The sequence below is a fragment of the Phaethon aethereus genome, assembly GCF_964289735.1.
Source record: "Phaethon aethereus genome assembly, chromosome: 5".
Taxonomy (NCBI): Eukaryota; Metazoa; Chordata; class Aves; order Phaethontiformes; family Phaethontidae; genus Phaethon; species Phaethon aethereus.
Window position 1 is genome coordinate 40,089,188 of NC_138579.1, and position 25,149 is coordinate 40,114,336.

Genomic DNA, 25,149 nt, shown 5'->3' on the forward strand with positions numbered 1-25,149 from the left:
CTGTTTGTCTGCAGGAGGAGAGCCACTCCCCACTGAAACCCCCAAACCAGGAAATGTTCCGAGCATCAGTGAGCATCAACCCATTTTCCAGCAGTGCATGGGAAAACCTGATGCAGGAAAACCAAAAGCGTGCGAGCGGCTGGTGCCAGGGCAGTTGCCAGGCCTTCGCTTTTGCTGCCCTGATGCAGGGGACGCAGCAGGCTGGTTTGCCCAGCGATGTGGAGTGCACACACCAAAAAAACACCTTGAGGGATCGTTAGCAGGTGTGGGTGGTGGATGGCCACCAGTGGGCTCTGGGAGAGGCGAGGGAGAAGGGAAATTGGGGTGAGGTGGGGAAAGGAGGAGAGGGGATCCCAGTCCGCAGACAAGGACGTGAGACCCTAAGGCGCAAGAGGGGTGCAAGGCTCCGGGAGGGGAAGGGGCTGGGATACCGGGGCCTGCAGGGAGCCCAGGCCGGGGGGAGGCTGTGGGGTGGGTCAGTTCGGGGAGCAGGGGGGCCGGGCCCGCAGTCGCCCCTTGCCAGGCCAGCGCGGACAGCCGGGAGCGGAGCCGGCGCGCCCCCGCACCTCGGCCTCGCCCCACGCCGCACGGGGCGGGGGTCGCGGCGGTGCCCGGTGTCGGGGGCGGGCGGAGGCGGGCGCCCCGCGGGCTGCGGGGCGGGGGAGGAGGAGCGGCGGCCGCCGGAGGATGGGAGCGAGCGGCGTAGCCGGGGCGCGGCGCGGGGGCACGGCCGGCAGCGCGGCGGCGGGTGCCGCGGCATCGCCCGCGTAGGGCGGCGCGGGAGGCGGGCGGCGCCGCCGCGGCCATGGAGAGGGCGAGCCCGGCGGCGGGGAAGCTGAACGCCGGCGGCCGCGGGGCGGGCGATGGGCACGGCCCCGCGGGGGGCGCCCAGCCGCGGGCGGCGGCGGCGGGAGGCGCGGAGCCGGGGGAGCTCATTGGGCGGGCGCTGGATTTCAAGAGCGAAGGGGCGCAGTGCTACAAGGACAAGAAATTCCGGGAGGCCATCGGCAAGTACCACCGCGCCCTCCTGGAGCTCAAGGCGCTGCTGCTGCTGCTGAGCCAGGAGCCGGCCGGGCAGCGCCCTCCCGCCGCCGCCGCCGCCGCCGCCGGGCTGAGCGAGGAGCAGCGGCAGGCGGTGGAGGCCATCGAGGTTGACTGCTACAACAGCCTGGCAGGTCAGCGGGGCGTGGGGCGGCGGGGTCCCCCCTACCTGCGCCGCGCACCGCTCCCTTCCCCTCCGCAAAATAGCGCTGCCTCGCTCCTCTGCCCTCTTCCCCTCTCCTTTCGTTCCGTTGTCTTCCATTTTTATTTTTGTCCTCACGTTTGGCACAGAAGCGCTGCCGGTGCGCGGCTCGGTGCCCGGCTGCCGTGGGTAGCGCTGGGGAGGGGGCGCACGGCCAGGCCGCTCTTTGGGCTGGGGCTCGTCTGCGGCCCCGCCGCCCCCCAGCCCCTCCCCGGGGCCGCTCCAGCCGTCACCGGTTCATCCCCGTGCCCTCTTCCCCCGGGAGGCAGGCGGGAAGGCAGCGGTGCGTACGTGGATGCTCGGACTTACAGAAATTACTGGCCGAGGTTTCACGGCCGCGTTTTTCCCTCAGCCCGAGATGTCCTTCAGTCCCTTCACCACAGCTCCAGTTCTGGTGCCTGTAATTAACAGTATTACAGAGAGAGAGAGAGAGACTCCTTCTACCGCATTCGGTGTAAGGAAGGGGAAGGGTTTGGACGCTACTGCAATAGCTCCAAATAGCGCTAGATATAAAAAGAATTTTTTGGCCTCTTAGCAGTGAAAGTTGAGAGCAGATACAGAACTGGCGTTTCGCTAGCTGCTGGTCACCGCTGTGGTCAGTAGACATTTGATCATCGCTCCCTTTGCTCCCTGCCATCTGTTTAGAAGAACTGCTGCAGGAAGATGGAGGAGAGGGTTGGTGGGGTTAACTACTTTTGTAGTCTGATTCTGAAGTCCTTACAGAGACGGAACTCCTGTTGACTTCAAGGAGCTTTACCCAAGCAAGAACTGTAGGATCAGAGGTTATGTTTGGTCCCTGTTGGCACATGGATTTTTTTCTTTCCAGCCTGAAAGCATCTCTAAACCAAAAACTTGTGCCTAGGTACGTACAGGGAAGAGAACATTCATAACCTGGATGAGGTGCACAAAATTACAACATTAATAAAGCTCTGCTGTTTTCCAGAAGGATGAAGGGTCACTCGCTACCCTTTATATCCTTGAGGAAAAAAAATGGTGAAAATCAGGACATTACTGTTTCAGCTGTCGCCATCACTTGGCTTTTGGCTCTTTAGACAGAGTTGGCTAGCTTGGTTTCCTGTTGTCTACTGCTAAAAAAGGTGCAGAATAAGTTGAAAGGTTTGAAACACCAAGCCAGCATCTTCTCTTGTCTCAGTCCATGCCGAACTGTTATACTCAATATGGCTTTTGGGATGTAATGGGGGGCACAATTTAGCCCCCTTTCATCATGTTTTCAAATACTCTTCCTTCAAAAGCCTGTTGAAATCATATAGAGGCAGAGGCAGGTGAGATTCCAGAGCGATACCATCATTGCACAGCTGTAATTTTGTCTCTCTCCAAATTTCTGTTCAGAGGTTTATTAAAATCCATTGTATTTGGCAAGCGTAATTTAGATTGGCAGGTTTATACAAAGAGCCCATAATACCCTGAACATTATAGCTTGGTGAGTTCCTGGGTTTGAAAAAGTACTCACAGGCAATGTCTCTGCTAGATACAAATGAGACGTGGTAGGTAGAAGGTAAATGAAGTCAGGGGGAGGGATGGGATTTGCTCCTGTGGCACTTTCCTGCTGAGTACACAAGTTCCACTTGCTAGAAATGCGTCCACTCCTGCTGATGGAGTTGTCCTGGGTAATGGTCATTGTCCACCTCATTTATTTACCGTTTTGGGTTTGTGTGGGGAATTTTTTTCACTGTTGGTTGTATTTGATCTTGTCAGCAGTAGCGATCAGACGGTGTGAGAAACATGTTCCATCTTTAACCTAGATTTGAACAGATTTTTTCCTAAATTTAACCAATGTGAACACAGGAGGAGATGAGTATAATTAACCCTGGAGTTGCAAGCAGTGCTTTTCCTGAGATAACCTCACAGCAGGTCAAGCTGTCATTTTGCACGGGTGGTTGTCACATGTTTTCAGTAGATGGCACGCACAGAGCAGAGAACAGCATTTGTCTTGGAAACACGTAGCTTCATGTGTGTCTGCTGGGCCGTCTGCAAACAATTCTAAAGAAATGCCCTGCATGTTGGAGAGAGGGGTGTGCAGTTAAACTGGAATTGCAGAGCTCCCATTCTAGCAGGAGGATCTGTGAATTCATGTCTGAAGGGAAGGGAAGAGTGGGGAGCGAGTTTCCCCAGACCTGTCATAATAATTAGTATACTTTTATAATGGTGACTTCAACTGGTGCAGCATTGGGACTTTATTTTCTAAGCGTGGTGTAGCGGAAGCCACTGCTCCCTTACACGGTGGGCTCTAGCAGAGGCAGCAGCACATACTGTTAGAGTTGAAATCAGTGTTATTTGACATAGGGAGGAATGGAGATGTGGGGAGTTTTGCTTCTGAGCACTGAATGGGTGCCTAGAGCTGTTTTTAAAACAAATAAATCTGCATAGTGCAAATCTGCATAACAGCAGTACATGTTAATTCTAGAGAAGGCAGTTTTTCACTTAGCTCTGATTTTTACCCAGCAGCATTAGCAGCTGTCATCTGAGTGTCCTTATTACCAAGTTCTTTTAGCACCTCCGCTTACTCTCTAAGCTTAGCATTTAAGAAGCCCACCTTGCCTTTGCACTGTCATTTTTCATGTGGCCACCACGCAACCCACCTGTCAGAGATGTTTTGCATCATAAATATAGATGCATGCACACACAATTACGTGCTTAGGTGCAGCATACTGGTCAGAGGAGAGCATCAGCTGTAGGTAAATAGGCACTTAACCAAATAAGCAGGTGAGAAATATACACCCAAAGGGGATTTGGGGCAATCTCATGGGTGAAGGCTGGGGTTGGTTGATTTTTGTTGGGTTTTTTTTTTTAATCTGACTAATTACATGAGTAAGAACATGTGGGCAAACACTAAACTGTTGTCAGTACCTGTATTGCCTTGCAGAATGTAAATTTAGGCACAAACGTGCACACAGATTCTTCTTTAGCTCCACTTCTTTTGTAGAGCGCCTTCAACAGGCAATTCTTGTACCGTGAGGTGGGGTGGCCAACCAGAGCCGCACAATATTTGGTGTGTCTTCTGAAGTAAGTCAGTCCCCTGTTGTGGAGCTGTGTGGTACGCCCGTGACCTAAACTATTTAGCCTGTTTCAAAGGATACGAAACCTGATGGTGATTCCAAATTCTTCTGATTTTTTTTTAATATATTTTAAATCGGCCTAGGATATTCACCGCTTGCCATTGGCAGTGCTGCTCACATTTCTCTCACTAAGCTACTAGCTGGGCTTCACTTCAAGCTCCAAAAGTTTTGCCTTAAAGGGACTCCCCCTCACATCTGCAAAATCCAGTTCTTACAGGGGCCTGCCAATACCCCTTCATTTTACCACAAGTCTCGTTGATAAATGTCGCCAGATGCAAGAGCAGCAGCATGGTCGAGGCTCCCAGAAACTGCTAGGGCAGGCAAAGAAAAAGGCTACCAACAGCACAGAGCCTGGCGGAATGAACGCAGGGCTGTAAGGCAAACAGTCCTTTCTTTATGACTCACTGACAGTCTCTGACCTTGAGGAAGTTACTTGACCTCTTTTTGCCTCTCTCAGCCCTATTGAAAAATAAAAAACAGGGACCACAATCTCATCCTGATGGTGCATTCAACTGAGTTTCCCCCAAGTCAGTGGTTTGTGTTCTTTTAAAAAAAGATGAATGTATGAAGGATGCCTGCGGAAAAGCAAACTGGCCAAATATCCCCCAGGTCTCAGTCTCCTTTCCACTCCTACAGTATCTTTGATCTAGAAGAAGCTTAAATACTTTATGTACTGCATGCAGGTAGGTGTCATTTATCTACTACAGATGCAACCGTGACTCTCATTGAACGCAATGATCATTTTATTCCAGCATTGCTGCCTAAAAGTTTACAGGATCAAAAGGTCTGTGTCTGCTCTGCAGGGAGAAACAAGTCCTAGCCGTTCCAAAGCAGAAAAATGCTAAGGGTAAGCATAGTTTTACGCTTTTCTTATGAGGGAATGTTGCAGTGCGATAAGCAAACCTTTGCTGGTTTTCTTAAGCACGCAGAAATGCTACAGCTAATCCTGGCAGGAGAAACAGAACCAGAGGGAGAACTGGGGATGAGGAGTGGTGCTGGGGGATCTGGGTTTCTAATCCTCCTTCTCTGCACTAACCGATTGTATTATCTTCACCAAATCTTTCCATTCTTTGAACCTCAGTTTATCCATCTACATTTATAACCTTTGGGAGTGCTGTAAGGCTTTGTTAATTACATGAATGTAAATCAAATTTAACATGTTTATATCTGAATTCAGGTACGTTTAGTTTACTACAGGTGACTCTGCAGAGGGCACACATACCTGCACAGAGTATTAGAAAATGTAGCCGTACAAGATACTCAGCCTGGATAATGAGGTCTGGCCTCCTGCACTGGCAGAAACATGCACTGATACTGTTCATGACTATGCGAAGATCATAGCGACAGTCCCACAAAACATGGCACTTCCAGCAGCGTAGGAACCTCCTAGCACCCTTGGGCTCTAGACCAGGGTGTAGGTACTACTCCCAACTGTGACCAGTTGCACAGACGTTGGTGAGTAGTTCCAATGAGAAATCAACGTAAAAATACTTATAATACTTAATCCAAGTAAAAATACAAGTAAACGTGAGAAAATCTGGTAAAACTTGTCTCCACTGACCACCCACTAGGACTCCTCGCAAGAAGTCTCTGCTAAAATCCCATCTCAGTATATAGCCGTTGACAAGTACAGACTCTACCAGGACACATGGTGCTGTGGGTGTTAAAGCAGTCTTGGATTGTTGCTTGATGTGAAGTTTTTTTTAATGTGCTGCATCAACAAGAAACACGCTCTGTAAGGATGCTGTGCAATGGGGAGAAGAGACAGCAGCAAACAGAGCAGGATGCGGTCTGCACTTCCACTGATTGAGGGGGGAGTTCCCCAACGCTCTTGGTTTAGATAGGTCTACCCAGCCAGAGTGCATGGGAATGTCTTGTTTTACAAGCCTGATGTAATTACTGCTCCAGGTAGGTGCAGTTGCAGCAGGGAGTAGACACAGATGACTATGTGTGGCTTTTTCGTGATAGGCCCAAACCCTGATACGTATTTAAGAAGTGGGATTTGAAGGCATTGTCATGAATTACTCTTTAGAAATACTCTATTTACCTATTCCCTTTTATTTTGGAGGACAAAATTCTCTCTCTTCAGGGAGGAGTGCATTGAGAGAAGGGAGGGCGTGGGCAGGAGGAAGAGGAAGGATGGAAAGCTGTCTCCAAACTTGAAGTGATCCATGTCTGACAGCATCTCTTGCTGAGGCAGGAGACGCATTTTCCTCTATATATGTTACTATTCTTCCCAAGCCTTTTCAAAACGTGAGGCTCCGGTGGGAGTTTTTTGCAGCCACTTCTAGCACATGTTTAATACCCTTTGCATGAGGAGAAGCCTGTCCCAGCTGACCTTGTCACCATTTGCCTGAAACAGAGAGTATTGGGAAGCTATAGAGCCCCTTAGCCAGACTGTCCTGGGGAGCTGCAGTCTTGGTGAGCTGAGATCCATCCAAGCCTAGCTACAGCTCACCATGGGAGATGAAGCAGGAGGTGTCAAAAATCACAAAGCTTCTTCAAGAACAGAGTAGTGGTTAATTTGATTATCTAGAGAATACTGGTTGGTCTCCACCTTGAGAACACTGGTATGTTTTCTGAGAGGTCTGTAGTGGCACCTACTGCCAGCACTACTCCATCCTCTTCTGAAATGCTGTCCTGGAGTTTCCTCCAGCAAAAGTCCCACAGTGGGTCACAGCCTCTTACACCTCCACAGGTTTCCATCGGTGCTGTGCTGGAGATGGTTCAGCTGGTTCAGTAAAACCTAGTGTCAAAATCAAAGCTGGTTCCCAGTCTATTGCTAAATACACCCATGAACTCCATGGTTACCTTCTTCTCTGGGAGCTGGGCCACCTCTGCATGGTTCAGCAGGTGGAGCAACCTTCTCTTCCTCTTGTTCACTGGGGCTCAGACCCAGAAATGTCTAACCCAACGCCAGACCTGCTTCTCCAGCCTTTCTCCTAGAACTGCTTATCAATTCATCAGCACATCCCCAGTTCCTCATCAGTGTTCTCTGGGCACTGCAGCTGGTGCTTCAGGAATGGAGGGTGATCAGAAGATTTCACATTAGGATTTTAGGATGAGATCCAATGCACACCTGATAAAGCAGGTTGTGGTGAGGAGGAAAGAAGCAGTAAGAGAAAACAGTATAAATAAAAGGGGAAGTCTAAATGTTGCCTGGTCCCAGTTTCTTCTTGATGTTGTGCCATCTCCCAGAAAATGACATGCAGAGGAGTATGAAACTGAGGAAACAAAATGAAGAAAGGGAGAAAATAAAGTTTTGAGAAAATTTACTGACTATTTTTTCTTCTGTGTTCTCCCACCTCATGGACAAGAAACAGTGATATAGAAGGCAGGCAACTGTGTATTAATCTTGTTTTCAGCTTACTCAGGCAACTGTACCAGTGACTAATACTGAGGGTTAAAAATGCTTTGAAAAAGAGTCAATATTAACTATCATTAACTAGAAGGTTGTTATTAATGACTGCACAGGAATCTTTCTCCTTTTTTTTCATTCCTGCACTGCACCTTGGATGGGAAACAGTAAACTTCGGACATTGATCGATGAATGCAGGTAAATCTCCTTGTGGTGGCGTGAAGCGTTACTATTCTGTTCTCTTTAACAAAGGTTGTAAAGTCAGTGCAGTTTCTGGAAGCTTTGCTGGAATTGCTGAAGGTAGCTTCAGCTGGGGCACACTCACTTTTGTGAGGCTGGGAGGTGGTAGTAGGACACTGTAGCTTGCCTTGCTAGAAACAATACTAAGATAATTCATGGAAATTAATTAGGCACAGTCACGTTTTTCTCTCTGTGATAACCCATGGCAGAAGGGACAGCTGGGAGCAACGATCGTTAGCTGTCATAGCTTGATGTGCCAGAGCTCATCTGTTACTATCCATAGGCAATAGCTAATGTCATGATCTTTACTTCAAAATCCACTCCATTCTCCCCACTCTCCAAAATTCTTGACACGCCATCGCCCTGAGGCTCATAGGCTGGATAGCACCATCTGCTTCTCCTTGGCTTTGTCCCGTGTACCCAGTTCTCCCATCGCATTTCTCGGCTCCAGAGTCAGGGCTGCTTATGCAGTCCATGCCTTTACCCTTTGAATTCCTCTACTCGCTCTCCCAGTTGCAGTGCAGCTATGTCAGACTTTTTGATGTCCCGGACAAAGTTTTGTCGCTTCCCAGGTTTGCCCCATGCTTGTTCTGCCAGTGAGGTCCTCTCATCCCCTTTGTTCTCATACTCTGCCCCACAGCACCTTGTTGTGCCTGATTCCTTTGAGCTGATTTTGCCTGCAGTATATTAGTGCAGGTTGGACCTTCTCACCTTTCCTGGCTCTCCTCAAGGTCCATCTCTGCTGTGACATCTGCAGGAAGCCAGTAAGCTGGTGTTGGTTACCTGCTTGTGTATAACAAGGACGAGCATCTCTCCACAACAGTGTGTACATGTGCAAGCATGCGACTGTATTCCATACCTTCATAACCTTTGTCATTCACCTTGATGAAATTACCAACTCTTCTGATCAGGGACGTGAATATTAACACATGCGTGTCCTGTGTAGCCATGATCACAACTTTGCCCATCACAGCAGCACATGCTCATCTCGAAAGCCTTAGGCTGTGTAAGTAGCCGCCCCTGAATGGTTCTGCAACAGCCTCCCAACAGGAGGCAGGGGGGAAAAAAGCAGTCTTCTGCTGTTTGCACCTCTAGCAGTTGTGGATCCGTTTGCCGAAGAACCCAGAATTGCCTGACAAGTCCTGTGTCCCAAGCTCCTGGCTATCATGACACCTCAGTCCTATTTACTCATATGTACCATCAACAAGGCAGGAACTGCAACTCTGTACATGTCCCTAGGTGGAGAAAACAACCATCCTTAGATTACTGCATAAGCCTTTCAGGACACAGGACACTAATCGTTGGTTGCAAGGCTACAGCATTTTTCCTTCTCCAACACATCCATGTTTGACACGTCAAATCTCTGCCCTACTAAAGCGAATACTTTTCTAGCCACTGCTCAGTATTCCCTTCCTTTCTTTAGTAGGAGCACTGCCCTTTGCATTTACTTGCTGCCAGTTTAGGGGCTGTCATGTAGATTGTTCTGCATCGATGGCAACGGCAACTCCTTTCATATCAGAGTGGCAGGCAGCAAAACTCTGCTAATCTGGCCATCGATCTAGTTGCCTGGGAGCTGGAAAGGAGCAGCTGGGTCAGCCAGCAAAGAACCACCAAACTAGTGTTCCTCAAATTTTGACTCCAAAGCTCCTGTGGTGCCCTGATTACAACTGTCGGTTTTCATGCCTCTGGTGCTACTCTGGCCTGGCCCCATCAGGGACATTTAAACAGCTCGTTTCCTGCTTGAGGAAACTCAAATGAGGTATCTACCTTGCTATAAGTCACCTTCTTCTGTAAAGCAAGAGGGCTCAGGGCCCTCTTGGTAGGCTCTAATCAGGCAGTGGTGGAAATTTGCTACCTGTCTGATGCGTCTATAAGGTTTATCCTAACATGTAAAGACTGATTTCAGATCAGCCCAGTTAGACGCTGCTTATCTTAGGTCTTTTCCAACTTGAAGGACTTAGCTCTTGACTCCAGGCAGCAGAGCTCTTTATTGCTATCTGAAGCAGATGGAGGGGAGAACAGGAAACAAGCAGTGGGGTATCTTTGCCCTGCACATTCCCCAGCGTAGTGTGTGGGAGAGGCAGTTTACTCCTGGAAGCAAATTAAAAGCAGAGGAAGTGTCTGGGACTTGAAAATTTATGTCAGGCCTTTAGTGCTTGCTTTGGGTGTTCCTGGGCTGATGTGACTAACGAACATCTACCTCTGGTGTGCTGTGCTATCCCTCCAGTCACCATCTAATCCACAAATTCACCTTGATATGAAAAGCATCTTTATGATATAGAGAACAATCTTTCAACCAACTGTAGGGAAGCAGCTGTGAGAATTCACATTCCTCTGCCCCACTCCTGCTCCCAGAGAAGAAGAGGGCAGAAAGATTTATGTTTCATTCACTCCTTCAGAGAATAAATGGGCCCTGTGGAATGGCCATGGCCTCTCCCCAACAGGAGCTGCCCAGGAAGGCCATCACCCCACCCAGTTGATCTTGAAGGAGCAGAACAATGAGGGAAGAAGTCTGTTATGGTGCTCTGGAAAACCATCATAAGTCAGCCCTAGCCATTGCTCTGCAAAGGCACTTATTTTCTTGTCTAGTGCTTCAGAAAGAATCAAATCAGAATCTCTGCCCCATGTCTGTAGCAATGATTCTGTCATCAAACAGCATTGTGCAAAGTTGAGCCTCAACTCCTTTAGTCACCATATTTTTTTAATACTAGCATAATTCAAATCCTAGATTACTAGCCTCTTAAATGCTTTGCAGTGATTAATTGCTTAAGACACGGTAGTACTGTTATGGTTTAACCCCAGCCGGCAACTAAGCACCACGCAGACACTCGCTCACTCCCCGCTCAGTGGGATGGGGGAGAGAATCGGAAGGGTAAAAGCGAGAAAACTTGTGGGTCGAGACAAAGACAGTTTAACAGGTACTTTAAAGCAAAAGCCGCACATGCAAGCAAAGCAACATAAGGAATTCATTCAACCTGATCTAGTTGAGGATGTTCCTGCTTATTGCAGGAGGATTGGACTAGATGACCTTAAAAGGTCCCTTCCCACCCAAACTATTCTATGGTTCTATGATTCACCACTTCCCACCGGCAGGCAGGTGTTCAGCCATCTCCAGGAAAGCAGGGCTCCATCACGCGTAACAGTTACTTGGGAAAACAAATACCATGACTCCAAACATCCCCCCCTTCCTGTCTTCTTCCCCTCAGCTTTTATTGCTGAGCATGACGTCGCTTGGTATGGAATATGCCTTTGGTCAGCTGTCCCGGCTGTGTCCCCTCCCAACTCCTTGTGCACCCCCAGCCTCCTCGCTGGTGGGGTGGGGTGAGGAGCAGAAAAGGCCTTGAGTCTGTTTAAGCCCTGCTCAGCAATAACAAAAACATCCCTGTGTTATCAACACTGTTTTCATCACAAATCCAAAACAGAGTCCCATACCAGCTACTATGAAGAAAACTAACTCTATTCCAGCCAAAACCAGCACAAGTGCATTCAAGTTGCAAGGAAGCCAGAGCAGCATAAGATCCTCACCTATATTGGAAGTACAAAGAAAATGCATTCATTTTCCTTTATACATTCTCTAACTACTGTGATGGAGCTCAAACTGAGGCAGCTCAGGAGCTTTGCTCATGGGTTGAGGGGGTAAATTACATTTATAGATTAATACAAAATAATTTTTTAAACCCAGGGCTGATTAACTTGGAGTACAGTGCCAGAAGGTATCATGGAGTTAAAGAACCTAATAAGGTTAGCAAAGAAGGCTTAGACACATAACTAATCAGAACGTTCACTGCTGTATTAGATAGGATAAAAACTGTAAAGCAAATACTACATTTTCATGCTTGAGAACCACTGCTAACTGGTTTGGATTTATGAATCAACTTATCTGAGATTTTAATTTCCCTGTCCACGTCCATGTCACATAAATGACTCAGTCATCCTGTGATCAGCTAGCATATTCACATCCTTTTCCTCTTTGTTTGTTTCTAGCTCATGAGCTCACAAATTCTACCAGAAATCCCCATTAGTCCCAAAGAGCATGGTCTTAAATTTTGTATTATTGACTTCTATTCCAAATAAATTTTATTGCTGTCCACCGGGTCATGTAGTTCTTTTTATGACATTGCCATCCTCATCCTTTTTGACAGTACCTTCCAACTTCATACCGTCAGTAGGGCACTCCTTTTGCATCAGGGGCATTAACGAAAAAACTAAACAAGCTGAATTCTGAAATTAATTCCAGAGGTATTCTACTAGTGATCTCTATTTACAGACCAGTATGCCCATCAGCAGAACCCATTTACAGCTTCTTTGGCTACCACATAATTCTTATAGTATATCTTCACCTTCCCTAGCTTAACCAAAAAGGCATAGTCAAGACAGAAAGTTGTATTATTGGCCTGATTCAGTACAATGATTTGGGTGTTCCTGGTCCCTGAAAACAAGCTCCCTACTTGGGGTGGAAGTAACCTTCCACGGGCTCCAAATGAGACACACGATCCTACCTCGTTCTTCCACTGCCAGCAGTGTACTGATTGCACAGACGTGGTTTATGAAGGGTTTGGGAATGATTCGAGATCTTTACCTGAAGCATTTTGCCACAGCTTATATTAAAGAGAAGACATCTTATTAGAGGACTGGCTTATGCTCCTGTACAGTTCAAACCCTGAGTTTTTTAAGGAAATGATATACTGAATCATCCCTTTGGTCTTTAGTTTATTTGTTTTCAGCCTCATTTCCAAAGGAAATGAGTCATAAGTCATGTCTTCTGTGGTCTGCCTGTCAGTCCTCTCAATAACTTTCAAACCTGTTGGCCGGCTAGATTTGATGAAGAGACAGACGCCTCAATGATACTAGCTTTCTACAGTGTAAATGGGGGGCAGGGATGAGGCAAGGACACTAGAGGCCCAGCTACATGAAAGGGTGATGCTTAAGCTCACTTTACATCATCTTTCAAAGCTCAGCCAGGTCGTGCTGCCTGACACAGCCAGGGTTAGTTGGCTCTGTTGCTGACAAACCACTCTTATGTTTAGGTTTGTTGTGTGCATTTTTAAGGAAAATACAGTTGAGAGCTTTGTTTTATACCTCTCTCTCTTCAGTTGGTTAGAAAACAGTTGACTGGGGCATCCTCTGCCTCTTTGATTCTGTCAGTTCTTGTCCTCTCCCTCCCTCCCACAGAGGCCATAAAGGTTTCTCTGTTTCCGAACATCATTAAAATGGAAAGGCTTTGGGCTACACTGGACCTGGATAAAACATATGAATGGCTTATTATATTAATGAAGGAAATGCTCTTACCCGTTTGACCTCTCCACCTTGCCAGTAGAAGTCTTTTCAGTTAGAGAGAGTTCAAGGAAAAACCAAAAGCATTTCAGTCCCTATCAAATATTGATGGTATGAATACACAAGGAGGTGGTCCCAGAGACAGCGGGCTCTCCACCCCTTAGCAGACTCTGCAGTTGTCAGCTCTTTCACGTGTCCTGGGAGGTGAACTGTGAGCCACCTCAGGGCACAGCACACACGTTACGCAGCTGCGTCATCCTGCCCTGTTTGCGGGACGGTAGAGCGCTAGCTGTCATCCCGCATTGAACATGCTGCAGTAAGCCAGGCTCGAGGCGATCGCGGCATGCGCAACTGTCAGTGACTTCATTTGAGAGCCTTCAAGCTGTTCCAGCTGCATTTCACAGTACTGCTGTCGGTTGTTTGAACCGCTACGAGCAAACGATGCTTTACCCTTCAGTAGAGAAGGCAGCTTGAGATCCATCACTTTTACCAAAGCCTCTGCCTACTTACAGAAATGCCCTCCCTATCTCAGATGGATTTAAAAAAAAAAAATCATTCCATTAAGACTTTTAATTTTACTGTGTAACATACCCTGGTAACAATCATAAAACACTTGATAGCACTTGTTAGATTTGGACTGCTGTTGAGTTCCAGGCACTTACCAGATGGTTGTCACCATCTGATGTTGCTGATCTCTGATAAAATTCTACATACATTTCCCTTGTGAAAAGGACTGAAGAGACCAGATTGCTCCAGTCGGTGTCAACAGCGACAGGAGGCCAGAGGAGGAAAGTGTACGATGTAGAGAAGGTGCCACAGTGAGAGAATTAAAGCAGCACAAGGTGAACAAAAGCGAACAGCAAGGAAGGGTGGTAAAATAAACAGCAACCGCAACAGCTGATCTGAAGGCCAAACATACCTAAAATCATACTGACTGGACTAGACAAGTAGTGATTTTAAAAAGTAAAGACAGGTCAAAAATCACTAGATAAATATAAAGTCGTAGAGGAGGAAACCTCCAGGGAATTTAACCTGGTAGATCAACAATAACATCCTTCACAAAAACAAACAGAAGGGACTTCCATCTCTTCTAATGTGGCTGCAGGAGGAGCTAATACTTATGGATATTATAGAATCAAAATGATCTAGTAGTTAGAAGCTGACTGAAGCTCTTGCTCTACCAGTGCTTTGCTAGGACTTTGGTCCTACCTCTCCTGGCCGCAAAAATCAATGTCATGGAGATTAGAAGCCGCAATATGAGGATCATCTCCACCTTAAGCTCTTTATTTTGGTAGAATAAAGATTTGCTGGTACACAGCTGGGGACAGATTTTGGCTTCAGAAATCGATTCTTGTTTGCTTGACAGCTAGGTTATAACTACTTCTTGGATATTACCCTGGCTAAGAATTTTCAGTAAGCCTCTGGTTTTGGTTTGAAGGACCAGTAACTACAGGAACTGGTAGCTCAAACTACTCTTTCAAAACAGAAGCTGTGAGGATCAGATGAAAAGTTTGCTGAAATTTCTTGCTTCTCAAAGCTTTGGCCCTTTGAAGGGGAACTGCAATATTATATCACTGGATTTGTGACAAAAAAGAAGCATAAATCACCACAAGCTTGCCTTAAAGTACTTTAACAATCATGTAGAAATAATAAACACTTCTAAAGAACTGCGCTCTTGAAAATTAGAAAAGTCTGAAATATGGGAACATGAACAGACAGCAAAGGCAGAAATCATTCATGCCTGCTGTTACTTAAGTGCTTACACATTCGCATGTCTGGCTAGGATGTTGCTCTGACATCCTCTGACAGGACCTTCTGATAGGGATTGGCACCGAACGGCAGCCGTCAGGGATAACCGAGGACCGCTCGTGCTCTGAGTGCTACAGGACAACCAGTAATGATTTATTATTGAAGCAGAGCCGAACAGCAATTCAAGAATCTCCTATCCATACCCATGCGTGGTGCAAGGGTACAGATAAGGCATCTCTCAGGTAACATTTAAGCTGTTCTTAAACAACTCCAAAGCTAGGATCCTTCACAATTTCCCCAAACGGTCTCTTTCAATGCTTCACTCTCTTCACTGCTAGAAAGTCTTTCCTAGCAAGAACCTGCCTTGCTAAAATTTAAGCCTTCTTCTTACTGCCCAACTACAAAAGAACAGATTGTATCCTGGTTAAATCCTTCTCTGCATGATAGGGTTTTTTGGATTTGTTTTTTTTCCTTTTTACATGTATGAAAATTGTTAGCCTATCTTACCTCACTGTCTTCTTGAGGGTTTATATTCTGTCTTCTCCGGACCACTTGTGGCTGCCAGGGTCCTCCTGTGGATTCTATCCACATTTTCTTTCAAGACTGGCATCCAAAGTCAGAGACTGTGCTCTCACGCATCTTGCAAACATCATCTTTTCATACATTTTGGTGTGCATTTTCCTTCATTAAGAGTACAGCTTTGTTGACTTTAGCTGGTGATCTACTTCACTCCCCAGATCCTTTTCAGCAGAATCGTCCTCCAAACAACTGTTCCCCCGCTGTACTTACACATTGGGTTTTTTCTTTCCTAGCTGTAGGATCTTTCACTTGCCCCTGTCAAATTGCATCCTATTTTTATCAGGACACTGACAGCTTGTGGGGATCCTTTGGAATTCTACCCCTGTCCTCCATCATACGCCAGCTCCTCACATCTTGGTGTTATCTGCAAATTGACAAGGCAGTCTGCAGTCTGTCCTTTAGGTCTTTATTGACAATACTGAATACCGTGGGGCCTAGGACAGATCGGTGTAGAATGCTACTTAATATTGTCTCTCACTTTGTTAACAGAGTTAAGTATATTCATTTAGACTCTTCTCCTTCAATTTGCTTAAGAAAATGTCGCTAGAATTTGTCATTTGACTAGTGTAAAAGCCAAGATATGTAACATCTACTGTTTCTTCTTTATCTTCAAGATTGATCACCCTATCGCAGACTGAAGTTAAACTGATTTGTTCTGACAGCTCACATTAGCTATTACTTATCTCCTTGTTATCAGCCCTGTGCACTCCAAGGCCCTAAAAAGGATGGCAATAGGCAGAGTCCTAGGGTGGGCTGCCAGCCACAAAAAGCCTGACACACAGGCTCAGCAGCTCCTTTGAGAACTGCTATATGCCTCTTAAACTGCGTGATGGTGGAAGCATCGGCACACTTCAGTCACCACTGCTGTCTCTCTCTCCTAGAAAAGCTAATTGGAACTGTGAAGTCAGGGTCTTTCTTCTGAAAGAGGCCTGGAGGATACAAGAGCAGCAGAGAACTGAAGGAGACCGTATCGGGAGGAAGGCATGGCCAAGAAGGCAGGATGGGAAGAAGGGGAAGATGGGTTGGAAGAGGTGGCTCTCTTTGGGCTCTCCAAACATTTGTGGATCCACACCTCATTTAGCATTAATCCTTCCCTACAGAGAGACACAACCTGTCATGCAGTTTGGATTTTAATTTTCCACACGTTCCCCCACAAGCTGAAACATACGGGCTTATTTAGGCCTTTTTGGTACCTGGAGAGGAATAAATGAGAGCCACTGACTGGCAAGTTGTACTGTCATTCCGATATTCCCTTTTCATCCCATTAAGGTTGTTCGGGAACTAGGAGTCAGCTGATCAGATTATTGCCAGACAATATCAAGCTGTCTATAATTAGCTTTTTATTGGCGAGAAGCCAGAAAATCCTCTTTGTTTGCAAGCTTGGACTATAGAGAAAGAAGAGAAATATTTCATGGAAGGGATTGTTTGGAAACTGCAGATCCTAATTAGTGTCTCAGCCTAGTAGTGAAACTGCGTGTGGTGTTTCTCTGAAAAAAAGATGCTTTAAACATCCTCTTTTGAGGAATGCTAGGTTGCATTCTTGAAAGGCACAGCACACATGGGGCTCGGTGCAGATACGGGTGCTTTACCACCTTTGCTCTGTTCCCTTGGTGTAGGCTCCTTACATTCCCGCGTGTTATACATCTCCTTTCAGTGCCAATCAGTCAGGATTGAAAATTTAACACAGGTTAAAAATTGGGCTGTGCCATCCACATGTAGCCTGTGCAGCCTGCACACTCAGGATCAATAACTTCAACTTTAGAGAAATTTGGCTAAGCATTCTAGTAGTCCAGATATTTTTATGCTGTGCATTAAAATTACAGTAGTTTCAGTCCAAGGTGACTTTTAATCTACGAGAACCCTTTACATTTTCAGCATCATCTTATGAGACACATTTTACCTTTGTTTTAGAAGTTAAGTACAATTTAAATTACTAACACATGGCTGAAATTTTCAATCTCATGTAGTAATGGTATCCCTTTTAATTCTTCCAGTGGAAACCGTAAGCTCCATGTGCTTTTTGGAAACACCATTTACACCGACTGCAGCACACAGAGATTAATGTTACATCCATTAGTAGCATGGTTATAAGATTGCTGTCTCTTCCAAGATAAACATTTTTCCTTTTTTTTCCCCCCCTCCTGTTTTTGGTTTTTTGGTTGGTTTTGTTGTTTGTTGGGTTTTTTCTTTTTTTATTCCAATAATTTTTCTTCCCAAACGCTTAAATGAAACCAGAACTTATCACTATCGTGTTTTCCCCTTTCTGAGGAAGAGCATCCCCGTGAAGGATGCCAGCCCTTCTGAAGTAACCGCAGTATGAGACTCTCCTAGCCTGCCCTGTTATTTTGAGTCTTAGAGAGATATGTGAGCAAGGCCTGGTTCAACGATATATGAAGGTCTTAATAAAACCCTGAAGCAGTTGTAGCAAAGCATCATGCATTTTCCAAAATAGAACCAGAGCAAGGATATGCACCATCTTCCCACAATTTAAACAGATTTTAAGCGAGCTGTTGGCTGCTATACTTAGGGTGAGATCAAATCAGAAAGCAAAGCATTTTGCAGAGTTTAATTGTGGTTGTTTCTGGGAATTACACTGTCAGTTTGTGACATGCACGTCGAGCTTGTAGTGGTTGGAGTACCTAGCACTTCCTATGGAGTAATAATCCACATAGGCTGCTAAAGTCCAGTGGAGAATCAAGAATAAATACAGTAGAGGGAATATCCACGTCGGGTTTAAGCAGTAAACTCTCTGCTTTACAACCAAACGAATCAGTACAGGCTGGTGTTTTATTCTAAGGAGTGGAAAACAAAGGTCATTTGGATTCAGGCCCTTTTGCATGGGTGTACGAGTGGTTCAGCCGCATGACTTACTGTTAGCTCTTGCACCGGGCACCCGCTCCAGCCTCCAGGGAGTATTTTCAAGGGCGAGCTTTCAGCGTTGCAGGTTAGCACCCCTTGGTGAGTGCACCCAGCAGAGGGAAGAGAAGACTCAGAGCAGGGATGTGATTGTGGCTAAGTGGTCTGCTAGAGGATCCGCGCTCTCATAGACACCTAGGGATGCTACCTTGCTCTGCTTGCATTTCGCCGCTAGAAATGCTCCTTTTGGTCCTCAGGCTAGCTGCTCTGTGTCTCTATGTCCTTAGCACCTTGTCCCAAACTCTTTTAACTCCCCTTTTTCCCCCCAAACTTTGCCTCCTCAACAGACCTCAACTCCCCACTCATACACCCTTTTCACCACCCCAGCAGTTCTGTGCCTCTGTCCCTGTGTGGGTCTCAGCTCTGGTCTCCTCCCCTGGCAAGCATCCATCTCCCTGCCTTTCTGTCATAACTGAGACAACCCCTCTCAGCTTGGTTTCCACTTTCTGCTCTTCTTTCTTCTTGTGACCAGTGAGCCAATAAGAGAGCAAAAAAATTCTCTTAAGTTTCCAAATCCTTGCTTTTTCCTAGGTCAGACTGTGCCCACGGTGAACTGAACATACAGTGGGTTTGGGTACCAAATTCTAAAGCAAAGCATCTCTACGGAGTACTGTAGGCAGTACTATACTGGTTTTATTTTCAGAAGGTTATCAGTTGGCAGGCTATAGATTACCCCAGGGATAACAGAAGGCACCTGCTTGACACGAATTATATCTGCCAGATTTCAGTTTGCAAAGCCAAACGATGAGAGGGCACAAGACAAATCCGAAGAGACAGTCACCAGAGATCTTTAACAAGGAAAAAATAAGATATGTTTCCCTAACCTGTTTTTCAAAAATACCTGAACAGTCTTGGCTGACGTTTTCCAAAAGCAGACATCAAAGGCAGACATAGCACATGGAATATTTTAGTCCAAAAACGTAAAAGACCAACAAAGTTATAAGCAGCCAACACTCTCCTACAGTGAAAGGCACAAGGCACTCTCCTTAAAAATAGGCAGTGCTACCCACTTACCTGGGTGATAGTAAACTGCCAACAAGATGGCAGTTTGTGAAATATGAACTTGCAACCCAAGATATTCCTGTAGGGCAAGGGCATTTTCATCTCCCAGAACAACAGCAAATGGAATTCCTGTTACGACTAACACAACGTGCTGAGCCCAAGGAACATGCCACGGGGTAGGGATATGCTAACGTCGTCTGCACACGAATTTGGCTCAGTGTTCTGTAACAGGGATAGGTCTTGAGCCTTGCCTATGGCAGGAGTTTAGCCCCTGGTACAAACTGTGTCTGGAGGATTGTTCTGGCATGCAGATTTTCCCTTTGGTGAAAATTGCCAGGTAGGCAAGGCTCTTGAAACTGTAGTTCGAAATCTCCATGTTAAAACCCGTACATCCGACTTCCAGACTTTGCTCTTGGCGCAGCCAAAATTAGAAGCCAAAAGTTCAGGCCAAACTGAGCTATTTGCATAACCTGCAGAAGTGTTGACACAGAAGAGGTTCCTCCAGCAAAATGCTAAGTGACAGCACTTTCAGTTGCACGTCATTTTGAGGGCTCAGAGAACAGCCATAAAAGCAAGGAAAACTGAAAAATATGGGGTTTTTTAGTAAGAGACTCTAGGCATTTCCATGAAGGGGCAATCAGAGTCTCAGAGTACCAATGCACCAAGAAAACACAAGCTTTTCAGGGTAGCAAAGGTGTGGCTAGTAATTGCACCAGTGGCTAGTAATTGCAGCTAAACAAAACAAATAAACCAAAAAATCAGTAAAGAAATGTAGTGACATGTCTTAAACAATGAAAGTAATTGACCTTTGGGAGAAAAGGGCTGTCATGGATCCTTTCTCACTGGCACCTGTCAAGCCTAGATAGCTTCCTGAAAGATACTTTGGAATTGAAAATTAATTCGGGGTACAATAAAGTAGAATCCAAAACCCTCAACTGCTAGGATTTTAGTTACAGCTTCCCACCATTGCTAACCACAGCTACTGGTGAAGGTTAAAGGTATTTTGTCTCTACAGGTGCTTTAATCTTTGTTTTGCCTATTGCCTAACCTTATGCTGAGCAGGGCCACACAAATTAGCTCTAACAGTACAGTTACCTACAGGTACCAGATCTGTATGGCACCTCTCAAATCGTTGCAACTAATGGCACTGGCTGGCATAGACTGAATCCACCAATTAAAAGTCAGAAATCTAGGGTTAACACTCCTCTTACGAAGAAAAACAGCCAAACTTCCTATTTCTTGGCTTAAACATCAACAGTCAGTTGGGAGGCGTGGTGGAGAGGGCCCCTCCATTGGAGCTAAGAGCATTAACCTTCTCCCCCTCCTCACAGCACGTTTCACACAGGATTTTCAAAACGGCTTATTTTACATCAGATGGGGACTCTTCATCACCACATGACACACGTGGCTTTAAAAATTAGGAGTTACTTATTGCTTAACCTGACACAATATATCAGCTGCCAAATTGAGAATGATAACCAAGTCTGATGGATAACCACCACACGCTGTGGGGAAGCGGGACACCCAGCGTTCTGAGCTGGGGAGATGGAGCCACCGGATGCTGTATTGCAATGTCAGGGGGACCTGCAGGGAATGGGTGACTATAGGTTTGCATCTGCAAGTGAAGGGCACCCTTCTGATCGCCAGAGAGCTACTAGAGATGGTGCTGTGCGTGATCAAGCCCATTCGGTTTCAAGAAAGCAGGAGGAGGAGCTGGATAAGCCTCTTGGTTCGGTCTCTTGGAGGGAGCTCTGTTCCACAGAAGGATTCACTGGGGGCCTATTATGAACCGAGAAGGAGGGTGAGGAGGTGTTTGATGTAGCAAACAAACACTCCCAGCCAGAGATGCACACGTCTGTTTAGGAAAGCAACACGTTTCCAAAACAGCTCTCTCCTGACTGAATTAGGTGGCAAGTACAAGGATTCCATGTCTCTTCCATTACTAACAGCCTCAATATTTGCACTGAATCACAGTCCATTAAGATCATTTCAGCCAACCAAGAACCAAAAGCACGCACCTCTAAATATTTATAAGGGAGATACTCCCTCCAGGTTGATCTCCAACAGCTGCTTCCAACGCTGGCTCTCCAAATGGCCAACTCTTCTAGCAGAACTGTTTCCTTCACGTCCATCTGCTCGCTTTGTTCAGCTAAACACGCGTCTCTCCTGCTAGCCACGTGGTACCGACTTCTCTCTGCCGCATGCACCGTTAGTGGGGATGCCCGGCAGAATCTTGAGTGTGAGTCACAGAGAGAACCCAGCTGGGTATCTGGAAGCCCATTTGGGTTTATGAATTAGCAGGATGTGGGAGACTTTCTTTTCTTTTGAACCAATCCATGAAGCAAGTCCAATATGGAATTACTGAGTTAATATACATGAATAGACTGCCTGTCGTATTTCATAGAGTCATTTCTATGACTTTAACCGGAAATACCAAGTAGTAAATGAACAGAGAGACTGAAATCCACCCCCCACCCCCAGTTGCTCTGAAAGGCAGTTTCACAGAACATGAAAGGCTGGATCAGATTGGCAGTGTGCAGAAAGCAACTGCCACTGCGGTACGTGCTACTGGTCAGCAAACAAAGCAATCCCATTTCCAGGGCTGTGAAGCCAGCAGTAGATTTATACAGCCATCTTTTTAATAGGTTTGAAAAATAAAGGAAAACAAGGCACAGTCATTTCAAGCTCCATTAGAAACAGAGTGAGGAAAATCAATGTTTGACAAATAGGAAGGGACAAATTCTGGATGAGGAAATGCTGCTAACCTTTTAGAAACTTATGTGTTTTTTAAGTGGCAATCAAATAGCAAGTGAGCAGATGCCTTTGAAATACCTATGCACTTTAATGGCAGGAGCTGATAAAAATATATTGACAGTCTGTCATTAAAGCAAATGGGACAAAGCTGTCATTAGTAATTACCACATCACTCTACCCCATGTACCAGCAGTGGGGCTAGTTCTGCAGTCCTTGCTTGACACATCTCTACCATCAATTCTTTACTGGTAAAAGCCTGTTTATGATTGTTCCCAGTTCGCTATTTAAGCTTTAAACATGTACGTGGGTTCGGAACATATTCTCTCCCGTGTTAACGGACCATAGACTCGGACTAATTTAGGTTGGAAGGAATCTCTGGAGGTCATCTAGCAAACTTCCTGCTCATGAAATGTGAAGTAAGATACACAGAGGGTGCAGGACTTACTTTAGGGGTGCAGGGGAAGGGGATCAAGAACTGTATCATATTCCTGACCCAACATCGTATCCTTTGAGCTGCAGGCTGCAGTTACCATGCAAAAAATGAAGTCTGGCTGTTCATTGGTGGCACCTGAAGTGTGACGACTTGTATTTCCAGTAGTGAGTCTCCTCCTTGCCAGAGACACACTGAGTAACACCACCTGCCATGGGAAGTTTCTCTCCATGCCCTGGCACTTGACACTGCCAGCCTCATGAACTGATCCTTGCAGGAGCATCCTGCCTTCCTTCCCCCTTCCCCAAATTGTGCCATTCCCAAAGTTGCCTTGGGTTGCAGCACCAGGTGGGCTTGCGGGCAGCACAGTTTTCTTTGTGCCCCCAAAGACTGTGACTGCACCGTGTCCTACTGTTGTCAGTGTTCCCCAAACCACTCCTAATGCCCACTATGCTTAATGAAGTTTAGCCCACTAGAAGTAAGCACTACAGTAAGCCACGAACAGGGCTGTAAAACATGCCTCAAGGATCTCGCCCTTTCCTCTTTATTTCACTCCTAGATGCGGGAAGCTCACTACGGAGGTTTTCTTCAGCTCCTTGACATTTATGCAACAATTATCCTTCAGCACCCAGAGTCCCCAGCGTGCTGTTTCGTCACTGTTTACCTTTTCCTTTAGGAAGTCAGCAGAACGGACCTCGGGATGAGCTTGTGTTGTGCTACCTTGCAGAAGGCACACAGCCTAGCACATGGGTTCCCTGTGCTGCAGCTCCACGTGTCTCTGGTTTGCTGGCAGCACGTTGCAAGAGCACAGAGCCCCTTCTTGCTTCCTGTAGCAAAGCTCTATACAGGAGCTCCTGGATAAAAGGCAATTACATCTTATTTGTAAATCTAACAGCCTTGGATTAAGCCAGACACAAGATTTGATCCAATTTTAGTCCCTTTTTTCCCTTGTCAGATAACTCTGACTGCCTTTTCGCACTTTCCTCCTTCTCTGGAGACCTTCAAAACCTGACTGGATGCATCCCTGTGCAACCTGCCCTAGGTGACCCTGCTTTAGCAGGGGGGTTGGACCAGATGATCTTCAGGAATCCCTTCCAACCCCTACCATTCTGTGATTCTGTGATTCCTGAGCTCCAGCCCTCAGTCTGAGAAGTGATTTTATCACAAACTAAGCCAGTCACTGCCATGAGGCTGCACGGCGTTCCCGCTCTGTGGAGGGGTGTTCACGTTCTGGCCGTCTTCCTCCGGCCCCCCTGGAACAAACACAATCTCTTCACTTTGCAATGCCAAAAAAATAGAAGTGTTTGGTATTTAAGTTGCGAACAATCGGGTTTGGCAAACAATCCGTATGACTGCAACCCTTTCTGAATCATGGGCCTGAGTCACTTCCCTCACCTGAGCTGCTCTCTTCCCCCGTGCAGAATGCAGGAGCGGGGAGAAATACGGCACTAATGTTCTCCTGTCTGTCTGTCTGATCCCCATCCCCTGCAGCCTGCCTGCTCCAGGCTGAGCTGGTGAATTACGAGCGAGTCAAGGAGTACTGCCTCAAGGTGCTTCAGAAAGAAGGCGAGAACTTCAAGGCGCTCTATCGATCGGGAGTGGCCTTTTACCACCTGGGTGACTTCAACAAGGCTCTCTACTACCTGAAAGAGGCAAGATCCCGCCAGCCGACAGGTACGGGGGGGAGCGGGGACGTGGCTTTACATTGAGCACTTCTGCATTCCTTTTCGCGAGAGTCTGTGCCCGACTTGGTTGCGTCGATTCCCACAGGGATGAGCGTGACTCACTGTAGCCTTGGCTGTACTCTCCTTCAAGCGCTCTCTCGTAGTGCAGCAAGGTCGCAGTGCCGAAAGATTAACCACTGCTGAGGCTGCAGCACAACCTGGAAGATGACAGCATTGCTGGAATGCCGTCTCTTTCCCTCCCTAGTTACATTTGAAGAAAGCAGGATGGGGAAGAGCGACCCTGGCCATTACATTTTCTGAGTCTTTGAGAACAAGCTTTTTTCCCTTAGCAAAGTCAGGAGACTATTTGTAATCCGCAGTAGCCATGCCTTCCACCATCCTAGCCATGGGCTAGTACTGTAATTTGACCAGAGACACAGACATTTACTCAGAAAGCATTCATCAGGATGCTTCAACTTTTGCTGTGAAATCAGCCAAGCATCTGTCATTCACATGCCAAAACCCAACTATTGATTTTGGGACAGCAAAGAAGTTATATATTCAAACAACCTAGCCTTGCCAGAGCAACCACTTTCATGCTAACCTACCCAACCTCAGACAGCAGGTAGAAGGCCACAACACAGAGGTGGTGCTTTTATTTTTCAAAGAACCACCTAATAGAGAAAACCACACTGTTGTTTAAACAGTTTCTGTTAAAAGAAAGGAATTTTGTAGTATTCAAAGAAAAATTAAAGAACCATTAGAAAGCAAAATGGAAGCCGTGTACAAAGAAAACCCCACAGAGCAGCAATTCTACCTGAACCTGGGCGGGAAGAGTAAGAACTGGGCATGAAACTGGAGTG

The 25,149-nt window shown here is 46.4% G+C and overlaps 1 protein-coding gene across 1 annotated transcript in view; it reads left to right on the forward strand.

The window, feature by feature from the left end:
• Positions 1-805: 805 nt before the first annotated feature.
• The window catches only part of TTC9 (tetratricopeptide repeat domain 9), a gene marked incomplete at its 5' end in the record, with an annotated part of 28,752 nt that continues 4,408 nt past the window's right edge, over positions 806-25,149 (forward strand). The window contains 2 exons of the mRNA XM_082001020.1: positions 806-1,175; positions 24,114-24,296. Coding sequence (XP_081857146.1) covers positions 806-1,175; positions 24,114-24,296 — 553 coding nt within the window. The remainder of the gene's footprint in view (positions 1,176-24,113; positions 24,297-25,149) is intronic.